The sequence below is a fragment of the Cryptotermes secundus genome, unplaced genomic scaffold, assembly GCF_002891405.2.
Source record: "Cryptotermes secundus unplaced genomic scaffold, Csec_1.0 scaffold395, whole genome shotgun sequence".
NCBI classification, from domain to species: Eukaryota; Metazoa; Arthropoda; class Insecta; order Blattodea; family Kalotermitidae; genus Cryptotermes; species Cryptotermes secundus.
This window is the reverse complement of record NW_019742967.1, coordinates 81,340-96,795: the sequence shown is the minus strand read 5'-3', so window position 1 is coordinate 96,795 and position 15,456 is coordinate 81,340. Positions and strand designations below refer to the sequence as shown.

Sequence of the window (15,456 nt, the reverse complement as noted above, 5' to 3'; positions counted from 1 at the left end):
AGCTCAGCTGATATAGTGAAGAGGCTATGGTCTGGGCAAACAAGGTATTGTGGTATGGTTTCTGACAGGGGAAGAGATTGTCCTTCTCCTTAATGTCTAGTAGACTGACCTTGGGGCCCGTACATCCTCTTGTACAATGGATACCAATGTTTTTTTTTTCCCCCAGGCAGAAGGTGGAAGAAAGACAAAGCTGACCACAAAATTATGTCTAGTGCTTAGGTTAAAAGTGGTGGAGCTATACCTCCATTTGCCATCCATCTCCAGTGTATGGTGCTTAATTAAGAAAGAGCGATAATTTTTTATTTTCTGCTTCATACAAAATTTGTCAGCCTTTTTGTTCTCATTTCATAAGGGAAAATGATCTGGTTTTATTCAGTCTGTGTCCCTATTAACCTTTTATCAGATTTTGAAGACATACGTTTCTGGTATATTTGTACATCACACAACTTCCAGCTTTTGGGGTTTAGCAATGTCGTATGTTGAAGTTGTTACAGTGATTGTTCACTCTGAAGATTGAGACTGCTATGTATGCTGAAATATTGGGACAACTTCAAGATACTACATGGCTAAACTCCAAAAGCCAGCATTACACATCTTTCAACCAACTCACTGATTTTCATGAAGATTGCAATCTCACGTTACTGGATTGGATATGCTACGATGATTCAGTTAAGTGGAGTAAATAATAGGGGTTTGATTTGTTATAAGGGTAAGGATTTCTCTCCCTGCCATGTATCCCTCTTAGTGACTACCCGTGGATAAAGTGGCTGGAGCATGAAGCTGGCAACTCACCTTCCAACAAGTGTTGCAACGAATGTCTTACATTTGTGTCTCCTAATCTGCCTTTAAGGATGATGGTTAGGCAAAGGTAGACAGACCAGAATATATGCCATTTTTTTTTCAAGTTAATTCTTTTGTCTAATGCAAGAAATCTCTTCATCATTTTCTTTACAACACTGTTTGATAAACCATTATAGCTGGAAAGCAAAATTTTGTATGGCGATTGTACATCCACATACACCTTTTGTGTGAATATTCTTTACGTCAAAAGTTATTTACACAAGGCCTGAAACATGGACCTAAAACTTTCACACATTCAAAAATGTATACATGCATGTTCCCTAGCTACATCTACCAACATGACGAAGATGGCGACTATGCCAGTTTGACTACTGCCTTTAAATTTTGTATGAAATATTTTTCGGGTGTTATAAATTACAGAATTGTAACGGTGCGATAGTACCAATTACATTTGCAAAGTTCACGTAATTCTAATCTTTACTATTAAGTTGTCTATAGAAACTGATTCTTAAATAGATTAATTAATAATTTTAGCTTCTGCAACACTCATCATACATGCTAAATTGTCTGAGTGAAACTTAGTACAGCTCTCAGAATTTGAACAATTTTCGTTTAGCGTCTGAAATGGTGGCAGGGAAATTTTATGTTGGAGGCACAATCTTGGAAGCTCAAAAAATCAAGTTGGAAAAGCATGATGCACATCGTGTTGTTGCCTTGTACACAAAGAATCGTGCATGAATAAGTAACTATACGATATTTATCTCCAGACGTGTTGAAAACATTCGTTAGTGGTGATCACACACTTATCTTTGGATGAGAAAGAACCACTAAGCTAGGTAAGTGATGACATTTTCCCACGTCTCGCGTAGCTTAGGTAGTGGGATTTTTTCGATTGCATCTTAATTTATTGGTTTTACTATACGTTGGCGAATTTTGTTACATATTAATGGGACGGGGTTCATTTCGTAAATCTTCGGCAAATAACGGGGGAAATAACGCAGTTTTTTATTAAGCTACATTGTATATCAATGTAATCCGACAATTTTTATATCCTCTGATTATGTACCTAAATGGATCGATGAATTATAATAAAAAATACATAATAAAATCAAATTCTTAGAATCTGCATCATATTGATATTCAATCTTGATTTGTGTACTAGTTTCTGTTAACCTCCCTGTTATGAACTTGCAACAATTTCTGAATGCACGATATACTAGAAATAAAATGTGGTAAGGAACCTGTCAGCAGAACTTAATTTTTAGGTTATGTTAATTACAACCGACAATTGCGTATGAAATTTGGAGAACAGGTTATAATAACAATAGCATGCACAGAGGGTTTAAAATTGAAATTTTGTGGGCAGAATATATAACAGTCCAGTTCATATGTCACAGGAAACATATTATGTCTCCACTACGAAGACCAACTGGTTAATGCTGTTTAGGGAAACAGCCGCTGTTTCATTTGTCACATTCTGGTCCGTCACACTAACAATTACAACAGCACAGCAGCCACGAGCAAACCCTGGACGATATAAAGAACCTCCACATCAAGATAGCCAGTGGCACAATATCTGCCCCATATAAGAGGGAGGATGGGAGGACGAACATGAGCCTGCATGGTTTACGAATTTTAATTATTGACAATACAAAAAAAAATTTTTAATTGGCATCAAGAAATTTTATATAATTTTTTAAAAACTTTACATTCCCAGGAAACTGCTGTGTTTGTGAAATGTTCTATTTTGTGTACTATGCATTGTAGCATGTAAGTGTACGTACTTTACGTCTAAACAACTTATGTGATGGTGGTTTCCTATTTGTAGTGATGTTTGCCCTCTGAAGATGGTCCACAGAGACCGAAACATGTAAGGGTGTTAAGTTTTCATGTAGTAAAAAACTTACAGGTCACATTGGTCGCTGTTTATTGTGAGAATCATATGGAATACACAAATACATTGTGTGGGCAGACTGGAGAGTTTTAGTATGGTATAGCTGGTGGTACATATAGAAATACTGTACATTTTGTCAATAAATTAAGCTATACAGTATTGCAGAGACAAACGAAAATTTTATTTTAATAGTTGAACCTTCATTAATTACTTACATTTAGTAAAGGAACTGTGGGTTTTAAGTTTAGTTCTTTATTTTTGTGTTTTGTGTGAGATGTGGCAGTACTGTTATGCACTGTCAGAAGAAAGCTGCACATAGAGATAACTCATTACAGGTGAGGGATTCATTCCTAGATATTGCTACTTGTGTCAAAAACACATAAAATAGAAAACACTAAGTAAACACTGTGCATGGAGAAGGAGTAGGAAATGGCTTGACTGAATCAAAATGGTGGGGCAAGTCAGGGAGATTACATGCAAGTTGGCAGCTTCTGCCATGGCCCCAGATAGGAACACTGACATAACTACAGACAGTGAAAGTATGAGAGTCACCCATAGCTGTACTTCCAGATGCCAGCAGCATGCAGTGAAATTGTTGGAGACATCGAGGATCTCATTTCATCTCAAGATATAACTCCAAAAGAGCGTTACAGCAATAAGAATTCAGTCACAGTTCGGGCAAGAAGGAAACAAAATGGAGAAGCCAAACGAGCAGAAGCAGAAGAATATTCTGCCCCTGCCAGCATCATCCCGGGAACACAGACTATATATATCAAAACCTGGGGCTGTGCCCACAACAGCTCAGACAGTGAATACATGGCAGGACTCCTGGCATCTTACGGATATCGTCTGACAGGTGAGTTGTGTGAGAACTGATACTTTTGCAGCTATCCATGTTCACTCATACCTCATTGAGGCTGTAAAAATTGAGTGAAACTTCCTCCCTTCTTCAAGGTATCCATTGCCATTTTCCAATAACGAGGAAGAAGACTTCTGTCTGAATATATCATAACACAAAAATAATGATATAAATTTGGTTGGGCAACAGATCTTAGTCATGCTAGCTAGAGCATGTGGCATCAGATGGCAGGATGGACAGCTAAGTTATAAACTGGAAGGATTTGTAAGCATGCAGTCATGACCTAATTGAGGTACTATCCCAGCATTTGCCTGGAGGGACTGAGGAAGAGCACAGAAAACCTAAAGTCAGGATAGTCCAGCGTCCTGGCTGGGATATGAACCAGGCAGTTACTGAACACAGGTATCGAGCATTACCGTTGCACCAGCTCGTTCGATACTGTTCTACCACCATTCATTCAATAACATCTTTACAGTTTTCCAATTTGTACTAATTGTCATATGTTGACCTGTTGTGTTGCTGCAGACAACAAACTGGACGCAGATCTCTGGCTGCTCAATAGCTGCACTGTTAAGAATCCCGCAGAGGACCATTTCAGGTAAACGCTGCATCTGCCATCTCTGTGCACATTCTTCTGGGGTAATCCAAACTGTAAAATACAGTCAGGAGTGGGGTGTGATGTCTTGGAGTCTGATAGCATGTGCTAATATTTTGGTTCATCTGCTCCGAAGATGGAGGTGCAACAGTCTCCACCTAAACAGTGCTACCTATATATCAAAATGTAAGTCATCAGATCCTAGAAAATTGTAATCTTATAAATTACCCTTTTGATGTGTTGGTTACATTAATTTCTTTGGGAGGGGGGTATTTTATGACACTTTCGGTACCAATAATTCAGCAGGGGTGACCACGATTCCACATAGCCTGTGTTTTTTATTTAATTAATTTGTAGAAAAGGTCTTGAATCATTTCTTTTTTTCCACCAACCCCACTAATGGTTAAAGAAACCCACACGCAGCTCAAGAGTCACAGGTTGGCTGCATCTGCTGTACAGCATTAGTTGATAGGATCATTCATGAATAGTGAACTGGAAAGTATTTGGAAGGCTGTGGTCATTGCCTGATCCTGGCATTTGCATGGAAGGTAAAGTTGTCCCTGTGCTCAACTAATTAAGCACTATGCCATGAAGGCGTATGGGGGAGTGGATGTATAGATCCACATTTTCTTGACCTTGGCACTAGTTGGAGTTGAGGGGTTAGCTTCACGCCCCTGCCACTTTACCCCTGGGAAAGGAGACCCAAGTACCCATTGGATAGGAGGTTGAGTGGGGCTCAGAGCCAGTCTGGACTATGTGAAGAAGAGAAAATTCTTCGCCCTTCCAGGACTCAAACTCCGACCCCTCAGTCGTCCAGCCCATAGTCAGTTGCTATACCAACTGCGCTATTGCGGCTCATATTTGCATGGCAGGACTGGCATAAATTTAAAAAACCACCTCAGTCAGGGCAGTTGGTGTCCCAGCTGAGGTTTGAATTAAACCCCTTCTGAACACATGTCAAGAGTGCTACCAGTGTGCCGTCCTGCTGGGCCCTTTGCATATTATCTCCAGAACTACAGAAAATATTTCAGTGAAACTTTGTGTTGGAAGTTCACACTGACTGTTAACCAAGCTAATTTAATGCTGATTTCTGTTGGTCTCTTTATGGGAACAAGACATTTAAACTGAACTGCTGTTGGTCCTGTGTTTAGAGGGAGAAACCCCATGCAATATTGAACGGAAATATGAAAGAATTGCAGAGCTGTAATGCTGTTCTGAGGGTTTTCTGATATTTTCCTCAGTCCCTTCAGGTAAATCCAGGATCTTACCCTGATTAGGCCATGATCACTTCCTTTAAAAATCCTTCCAAGTAAGCAGTCATCATCCCAACTTCTAATGCTGTATAGTCTCAATACTGACAGTGTCATTATAAAATCAGCTAAAAATATCACCAAAGGTTTGTGAAGAATAAGGAATGTCCGTCTCTTCATTAGGAATGAGGTGGAAGCAGGGCGGAAAAGGGGGAAGGCCATAGTTGTCGCCGGCTGCGTTCCTCAGGGTGCACCAAGAACTGACTTTTTGCAGAAATTGAGCGTAGTTGGAGTGCAGCAGATTGATCGAGTTGTTGAGGTGGTTGAAGAGACCCTTAAAGGTATTACTATCTGAATCATCCTTGAGGGTACATCATACCATAAATAAGCACCTTCGTAGAAGAAAAGTCTTGTGCCTTGAAAGACATCTCCAGTACGGTGATATTGGTTCCCATTGTCAGTTGAAAAAGTATCTAATGACTTTCTGATGATGATGTAACAATTTGCTTCAGTGTCTGGTAATGCAGCACCCTCAAAGATGTTTCGGACATGTTTATATAGCACTGCACATCTTTTTAATAAGTGTTGAGTGTTGTTACCAGGGGTATGATCACCTTTGCACCTCTCTTTAACCAGAAAGAAGCACTGTCACTGAATTCAAAGATTATTGTCATTTCATTTCCATTCAGAGCACTGAAGATATTGTAGCATGTAGAGTGTACAGCCACTAGATAGACGAATAAACAATAGTGTTATGCAACCTGTTTTGGGGGAACAGACAGGCAAACATGTTCCCGCGGCAACGAATATGCACACAACAGTAGAGTTACTTTTGGAAACAGTGTTTTCTACTTGGTCCCTGCCAAGGAAGACAACTGGAGCAACCTAGTCAGTTGATAGTTGAGCTCTGCAAGGGAGGCTGATAAGAGATAGTGCTCTAGTTCAGTTGACAGTTCAGTCATGGGATATTCACCGGACAGTACTTTCACGAACACAGAAGCTGAAGAATTTCCATTGTTAAGATCCGTTTCCAGGAAATGACTAGTGAAGAAACTGCAGGCTGGAGAAGACTTAGCATGGAGTGATTTGTAAAGTATCGAAATCAGACATAGTGTTATAGTTATTTGTAGTTATGACTTGTAAGTGGTCACTAAAGCCATTCACTAATCCATATCTGATTTATAGTCACACATAAATTGTGTCAATATAAAACAGTAATTTTTCAGGTCATACTGTGAGACTATTTGGGCAGAAAAAGGAAGGCGGTAGAAAGACTGGAGGGGCATCGTTACTGCTGCCCAAAGTTCGTAAGAATCCTCTCATTGAAATTATTCCAGTCAACACTGGTTGCCTGAACCAGTGTACGTACTGCAAAACAAAGCATGCTAGAGGTGACCTTGGGAGCTATCCTCCAGGTATGGAAATGTGTTTTTTTTTTTTATTCTGTAAGGAATTGTAGCATTCCTCCTACTGCCACTTTTTAGTTCATTTTCAGTTTATTTTAAGGTAATTTAGAAGATATCTGTACCGTTCTGAAAGCCCAGTATAGTGAGATCCTGTGTTCATCATCAGTAAAACAGTTCTTTTTGAGCCTTAGCCTTCCTTAGAATGTTCTGCTAGACTCGTCTTCAGACCATCTGGTTTTCACTTCTTTGGATTTCGCAACGATAATTTTTTTTTGACAGAGCAAGGTCGACAGGAATTCTGACCTCCTTCAACATGGCAAAATTCTGTGTTCAGTGAATATTTTTTCTGATCCATGCTGAAGTCAGATGTAAACAATATATAATTTTGCCATCTTTAGTGAACTTCAGTTTAGTAAGTAACCTACATTTACTATAAGAAATATTCAACTTTCCACAACATATACGTTGAATTAGCATGATTATGGTTGAAGCAACCCACATTTGCCTTTTTCTTTCTGCTGGAAATCATTAATGTACATCCACACAGAAAGACAGAGAAATTATGTGCTGAAAATTAAATAAATTACATCCATTTTGAAATATAAATGGAGAAAATTATACGTACGATAGTGTTAGGCACTCTTCACCTGATATAACAGGGCGATTGAATGAAAGACGATGAGAGTGATCAGTCATGTAGCATGCCTGGGGAAAATTATAAATATATACAAAATTTTAGTGAGAAAACCTGGAGGATGGATACTGATTTGGGACCTAGGTAGAGGTGAGAAATGATCAAATAGAAATATTGTGTGATCGCATAAATTGGACGTAACTGACCCAGCATGGGGTCCGAAGTCCAGTGGTGGGCTTCTGTATACATGATAATGTACATTTTTATTCTATAATTATAGAGAATTTCTTGGCCAACTGAGTGACTTGCATCATGCAGTTAGTTGTACCAGTGAAATGCCTGTTGAAATTTCAGTGGGAAATCTTAACAGGTCCTGTCTCAGGCCATGTTTTGAATTTGTTCACCCTTACTCATTATAGCCCTTGAGTTGACACTTGGAAGTTATGACTGCACTGAATCTGCACATTGAACTTGGAAAGGCAACTTTATACAACAAGAACAATAATTATTTATAGGTTCCCTTTTTCCGCATAGATCAACACTGAAATGCCAGTTGATTCAGTGCTCTTTATTGTTGTCATCTGCTTGTTCTTTCATAACTGAGATCGGTTTTGTGTTTTGTTTCCATGGAAACAACATATCGAAAAACAGTGCCCAGTAGTGCTTTGGTTCTGTAAATAGTAATAGTTATCTGTTTGCAGATGAAATTGTTTCTCGAGCAAAACAGTCATTTGAGGAAGGAGTGTGTGAGCTGTGGCTGACGTCTGAAGACACCGGGACATATGGCCGAGACATTGGTACCAGTCTACCAGAGCTTCTGTGGAAGCTGGTGGACGTCATCCCTGATGGCTGCATGATGCGAGTTGGCATGACTAACCCACCATATATTCTGGAGCACTTAGAGGTATAGGAGATGTAAGGGATTGACATCATCATCTTCATGAGAGGTGCACCCCATTTGTATAAACAGACACCCCAGCAGAGTAACTAGTGTATCTGCTGTGGATAAATATCAGTATCAAGATTTGATTCATTGCATGAAGTGCATAAAATGAATGCATAATGGAGAGGCCATGTTCATTCCACATGTTTCATCTTTGGAACCGAGAGAACAGAACCACAGGGGTTTCAGGCCAATCTAGGGTGAGATTCGTGGTGGATGAAGTGGCACTGGAGCAGGTTTCCTCTGTGATTCTCTGGTTTCCCCCCCTGCTAATTATTGTTCCAGCATTGTTCCATACTCATCTGTTGCTCCTCCCTCAGGTGTGATAATGCTGACCACACAGCACATTATCATGTGCTGAGTCGTTAAGTTTGGGGGCTTCATCTCTTACCCACTCATTCAATCTTCTTCATGCTTAATGACATATATTTATGGTATAAGACATTATGAAAATTAATGTCTTCTGTGAGGTGACACCGCCTACTGTGATAGATTGTTACCATTTGTTTTGGAGGAACCTGTTTCCGTCTTTATGGTAGAGGAGTCAGTCCTCCCTCAGGCTGTGTTATAGCTCAGGTGGTTAGTCACCGGCGCCCCACCGCGGCAGCCTGGATTTGAGCCCATGTCAGGTCATGTGGGATTTGTGGTGGGCAAAGTGGCACTGGGGCAAGTTTTCTCAAAATACTTTGGTATCCCCTGCCAATTCTCATTCCACCGACTACTCCACACTCTTCATCTATCATTGGGGGCTGGTACAGTAGGCCAGTTAGTGGCCGATGTGCCTAGTGGACTCAGTCTCACCCCACCTCAGGAAACTAAAAGAAAGTCCTCCCTCTGCTTATATCTGTTCCTTTTTATCGTCTGCATGGCTTACTCTTCCACCATGAAGCTAAATGTAAGAGGTCTGACTCAGACATCGGTGAGGATCCACCACATGGCATTAGAGCCCACAAGTCAGTGCTCTTCTTGAACTTACCATGTTATTAAATCAGTGGTGTTTGGTATGTTCTGTTAGGAAATGGCGAAGATACTTTCACATCCGAGAGTCTATAGTTTCCTTCATATCCCAGTGCAGTCTGGAAGTGATGCGGTGCTTGGAGACATGAAAAGGGAATACAGCCGAGCGGATTTCCAGAGAGTTGTTGATTACTTGCGTGGAAGGTATTCAAGCCCATATTTCGACTACAGTATTTCATATTGAGATATAGTTTTTTCTTTTAAGCTTTTTCCACTGCCATTCTGTAAACTCAGGTATCCAGCTTTCTTCCTGTTATTTTGCACTGTTCCTTTGACATTGCCACTTCCGTGTCTCGTCTAACAACCAAGATCCTCCTCTCACAAATCTCCGTGTTTCCAGAACTATCCTAACCTGTGGTTCCCATCTTGGTCTTGGTCTTTCTTCAGTGTATTCCTTTTCTTTTCATGTTAAAATCCTTTTGCCCTCTCTCTTTATTCAATCTTAAAATATTCCCTTACCATATTATTCTGTTATTTATCTTCCAGTGTTCTTATATTTAAATTCTCTGTAATTATTATGTTTTTACTCTCTCTCCTGGAAAGATTTTAACTGGAGTTTTCTGAGATGTGATCCATCACTGATGTTTGAAGTGCATACAACGGTGACTATTAAAATTACTGTCTTCTGGGATGTGACGTCATGTAGTCAGATTGATACTAGTTGCCGTCACCTCACTTTGACCATGAAGATAGAATTGGTACGTTTCCCCAAAGTGCTGGCATCTGTCCATCAAACTACACGGCGTCACATCCTGGAAGACAGGCAATAGCACACCGAAACTTGTGCATTACAATAGTTTTGCTATGAGGATGTATAATCCATGTTTTTTTTATTTGCTAGTGTTCCTGGGGTCACCATCGCTACAGATATTATTTGTGGGTTTCCAACAGAAACAGAAGAAGATTTTGAAGATACCATGAGTCTTTGTGAGCATTACAAATTTCCAAGTTTATTCATTAACCAGTTTTATCCACGGCCAGGCACGCTTGCTGCACGGATGCCCAGGCTTCCAGCCCAAGAGGTAGCCATGCCAAGAAATTTACAAGATTTTTCTGCATGTGATATTACTTGTTTCTGTTTTGTGCATAATACCAGCAATGGTGTATGGGACATTAATGCATCTTTGATGAGAAATAAAGGTTATATAATCCATAAGCAAGTGAACCTATGCTTCACCCGGGACATAGTTGCTTTCCTTGTCAGTGTCTCAGTATGTAGAAGCTAAAACTTTACAGAACAGATAACACTCAGACTAAGTAATTAAAGTTTACTTATTATGTAACAACAACAACAATAACAATAATGTTACGTATATGGGGTAAGCGTGACTCATGATAATGGGTTCTAGATCAGATGAGTGGCTTTATTGGACATTGCCAGTCATAACTGCAATTACTTCTTACACTCACAAGATCACTGTAACTATTACATACGAAATGTCTTCAATGTGTGTTAACGCTTCAACTGTTCAGCTGCCTTCTTAATTCTCCTGGTCCAAACTCTCAACTCAACTCAACTCTCCTGGACTCCCTATGACTAAATCTTCTAATCAGCCAGACATATTTTTTTCGACAGAAAAAGGTGGGTCAGGATTTTCTGTGTTGCTGTTTCCTTAGCTTGGCAGGCAAGATTAACTTTTTACACTGTTTCTCTTAACCACGTACAGACCAGATTAAATATTCTGACTTCCTAATTGTGTTTAACTTTACATGCTCTGAGATGCTGTTCACTATTTTCTATGTGCCACATGATTCAGTGAGATTGCCAGAATTGAAAGGATAAACTCCCAAACACTGAGTGTCAATTGCCACTGGTGATTGGCCATATCTTTTTACCCCTAGTTTTACGTGACTTAATCCATACCATAAATGAGGTATTGTCACCTAATAACAGATATTGCTGTGTTTGTTTGAAACAGGTGAAGAAGAGGACAAAGCAATTATCAGAGTTTTTTCAGTCTTACCATCCTTACAGTCATAAACTTGGAGAGGTGCAGGATGTGTTAGTGACCGAAGTATCACATGATGGGAAACATTACGTTGGTCATAACAAATTTTATGAACAGGTGATTATGAGTATTCTCACATGGGGGGAAATTTGCATGCCCCTGAAGCAGTCTGACAGACTCCAGGAGAGTGAGTGGGCCACATCTGGGCTGGAATTCTGTGCTGTTTGCACTCTCACTAGAGAAATAACAAAGAGAAAATAATGGAGACAGTGGCATCAAATTAAAGTCTTAATCACTGACTGGTCACAAAAATTATTTTGGAGCATTACACACCTAAATAATATAAATCAAGGCTCACTGATTCTGAATTGTGTCAGCCATGATGCCGTCAAGTAGAGAGAAAAAAACAGAACAGAGAACAGCTGAGATCCACACATCACAGTGGGATTTCTGAAACAGTTTCTTATCGTATGACAGATTCCAAAGTAGGAAGGGGTGATTTGAGACATTTTTCTGGAGCTGTGTGGTGGTGGAGGAAACCAAATAAAATGGAATATTTATTTAATGTTTCTCAATTCAATGTTTTCAATGATCGAAGATGTAATTTTGGCGATCCCGAGTCAGTAAAGTTAGTGTTGAATTTCTTCCATGCAAGATTTCCCATAGTTCAGTGTTCATATCCAATAGTCCCAAAAGGACACTTAAATTGGGTTTCACTGTAAACAGCCTTAAATGCTAAATTTTACTATCATTAAATGACTTTAAACTTGGTCTGCATTTCAAACTTTTAAACACTGTTACAGGTGCTGCTGCCGAAACGTGCAGAGCTGTTGGGGAAAATGGTGACTGTAAAAATTGTATCCACCAGTAAGCATTCTATGAATGGTGAGCCAGTTCTAAAGGACTCACCATGGTCATCTCCTGGTCTTACCACTCCACCGTCTCTGGCTGAGACATCTGGAACTCACAGAATTCGGATTGAAACTGCCCCTTCATCTCATCGTCTGATTCCCTACACCCTCCTTATGCTGCTTCTAGCCATTCTGACAAGATTAGTGTGGTTAATATTGTGACATCTTTCATTTGTTATACTGTGATCATGACTTGAGCTATGTAAATACTTAGATATGGTGTTTTGAAATGGAAAGCTACTGTATATAAAGTATTTTAAATATTTTCTCTGAGTATTTAAAACAGAATATGTTTCAGTGGTGTGTAAATGAGATCATTTAATTGAAGTTCCCATGGCATTGAATTCATTCAGCATCCAGATAATATTCCTTGATTTGAATTTGAATTTCAGCAATCACAAAATCTCAATATTAAATTTCCTGCATTTAAGATGTTCCTCAGTTTAGTGTTCAAATCCATTCCTCCGCAAACTTCCTCTGAAACTTTCTATCAGACTATGCACAGTTGCATCACAGAAGACCGATTTTCATGTTCACCACTGTGAGTCCCTCAGTCTCGCAGTATGATGTACTTCATAGCAAGAAGCCCAGGTCAGGCAGTCTGGGATGTGTGGTGGACAGTGGCACTCTGATTTTCCCTGCCAATTCTTATTCCACAAACTGCTCTACACTGATCATCACAATATATCACCTGCCACTGGTATAAGAGACTAAATAGGGGCCTAGTGTCAATTAGTTTAACAATTAACAACTTAGCCAGTGAAGCAGAAGACAGCAGTTTACTTGTCCAATAATTTTAACATATGATGACCACACTGGGCGAAACATGTAGTGAGAACATTTTGTTGAAGTGAATATCTCTTATAGATTTTATAGAACATTACTGTTGCATGTGAGGCTGTAAAAAACTAATTGACACTAAGTGAAAAGTGTAACAGGATGCTACAATATTAAATAGTGGCCAACATACCAAGCAGACTCTGTCTTGCCTCACCCCACGAACCTTAAAACTAAAGGCTGTAACAGGAATGAGGTATGAACCAGGAAGAGTGTGTGGTTACATCAGACAAGTGACTTATGATATCGCAATTCCCAAAGGCCCTTTATTCAAAATAAATTTTACATTACAATACTGTTCTGTGTATACAACAAACTAAATTCAACTTGGACAAAAATTACATTTTGTCCATCACTGGAAATACTATAGTGTACATATGGGCTTACAAAATGATGAAGTACTTACCCACATTTGCAATGCATGCTAAGGTAATGGACACTAGCATTTTAATTCTGTGAACAACTGAATGACAGCCACTTGTACCGTTATCATAACCTATACAACGATTTTATGTAACACAGTACACATTGATGCAAATATATCATACAACATCTGTTTCTGTCTTTAATTTTCAGTGAAGAATATGTAATTTGATTATTTTAGCTGCTTATGAATCCAAATTATTTTTTTAGACAATTATTTTTAATCGCCATTAAATTAAACTAATTTTAAAAAATCATACAAAATTGTGCCGACATGAAAGTTACGGATGCTAAGGGATACATATGTATCCCATTATGTTTTATGTTCACTTATGATCCAGAATGTTAATGACTTCATATTCCTAAGTGAACACAATTTTCAAAGCGCAATAAAAATGACTGACAAAACTTTCCCAGACTTTAATGCACAATGCAGTAGGTACACACTACAATAAAACCCCCTGTTCAGGTTTCTTTGGCAATTAAGATATACAAAGGTACATAAGAAGACACTACTGTATCAACATTTGCTTTTATTATGCTTTTATAGATGCAGTATATTTCGACCCTTACACCAGGTCATCATCAGGCTTTGGCAAGTTCTGGATTTGAATACCAAACTGGAAAATCTGAAATGGAGGACACTTAACACCGAGATTATTGATGTGGGATCACTAACATTGCAGTGTAATGAATCGAAATGTTAAACTGAGATACATTAAAAGGGGGTTGGAGTGTCGTGTAAACAGAGATCTTATAATGGACGGTAATATACGTGTAAGTACTTCATCTGAAACAGCAAATAACAGTTCAGGGAAATATAAGTATACATTATAGATCCGGAGACTCGTGTCACCAGATCTGCATAAACAAATAGGAACAAAGATATGGTGACTAGTCTATCGCAAACTGACAGTGTTATGTAGGGAAAAAAAACAACCCTACAATAAAAGAAAAGAATGTCAGGACTTGACAGATATTACATTCATTCTGAATAACATCAAAGGGAAAGAGTAAATGTAAATCATTGTAGGAAAGAAAACTCACGCCATTTTACTCTTTTTCAACTGCATATTTCAGACATTTTCGTTTTTCTTAAATTAATAAATGCTCAAAGTTTGATTCACTGTTAAAAGACAGTTATAGTGCACACAGAGAAACATTCACATATTTGCAGGCAATTCTTAAGAACTGTATGGAAATCCCCCCTCCCCCAATCAAGAAACAAAATCCACAGCATCTATTAGAAGACCCAACAACTGCCTCTCATAAAGAAAATGTTACAACTGATGGTAAACAAGCTGTAACAAAACAAAGTCACTGACTAGGAGAGCGATTATCCTTAGAGAACAAAATAGTACTCCAAGTTATAAAACAAATTCAGATTAACATCCATCAGCCTGAATTGCAATGTTTACAGTGCATGCATTTGTCCAGCTGGCCAGGTCTTGGTTTCAATTCTGATACAGTTATGGAATTAAAATCCCCTTTTCCAGGGCAATTCAAATTTCCTACACATTACAAATATGTTGCAGATGGCATTAAAAATGTGCAAACTTATTTTTCATAAGTTCGTACGCAACACCTGGGTATGATTACCTCAAAATATAAACAATAAAAACAAATGTCTAGTTGCTGTTAAATATTTGTACCAAGCAAAAAGAAATTTAAACTTCTCAATTAATGATATTTTATGGGGAAAAAAACTGAGAGAGGAACATTTGTATAAGTTATGAAGTTGGAAAGTGAACAAATAGTATAACAGAAATATGCAGTGTTCACTTATTTGTTGTCCCCCCCCCCCAAATCAGTTTTTCTCACCTTATCTAATTTTACATATACAGTGAAGTCTCAAAAATTCAGACTAGAAGAGGAAGGTGCACCTTGTGCAGAATGGAAAAATCCTGCCCTGCCAGGAATCGAACTGGCGCCATCCA

The 15,456-nt window shown here is 38.8% G+C and overlaps 1 protein-coding gene across 2 annotated transcripts; it reads left to right on the top strand.

The window, feature by feature from the left end:
- Positions 1-1,459: 1,459 nt before the first annotated feature.
- On the top strand, positions 1,460-14,001 carry LOC111873514 (threonylcarbamoyladenosine tRNA methylthiotransferase). 2 transcript variants are annotated; one of them, XM_023868289.2, is made up of 10 exons: positions 1,461-1,637; positions 3,266-3,551; positions 4,080-4,152; positions 5,583-5,740; positions 6,626-6,814; positions 8,141-8,343; positions 9,398-9,543; positions 10,241-10,421; positions 11,319-11,465; positions 12,152-14,001. In XM_023868289.2, exons 2-10 carry the CDS (start codon positions 3,266-3,268, stop codon positions 12,419-12,421), a joined length of 1,653 nt encoding a protein of 550 aa, XP_023724057.1. In that variant the 5' UTR covers positions 1,461-1,637; the 3' UTR covers positions 12,422-14,001. The 2 variants fall into 2 exon arrangements, with proteins under 2 accessions (XP_023724058.1, XP_023724057.1); XM_023868290.2 differs by lacking the exon at positions 6,626-6,814 and having other exon boundaries at positions 1,460-1,637.
- Positions 14,002-15,456: the final 1,455 nt, after the last annotated feature.

Bases quoted from the DNA above. Each gene is read 5' to 3' on its own strand.
- LOC111873514 (XM_023868289.2), top strand. From the start codon at position 3,266: ATGCCAGCAGCATGCAGTGAAATTGTTGGAGACATCGAGGATCTCATT. The intron at 3,552-4,079 runs GTGAGTTGTGTG...GTGTTGCTGCAG, and splicing joins TTACGGATATCGTCTGACAG to ACAACAAACTGGACGCAGAT. The intron at 10,422-11,318 runs GTAGCCATGCCA...TGTTTGAAACAG, and splicing joins CCAGGCTTCCAGCCCAAGAG to GTGAAGAAGAGGACAAAGCA.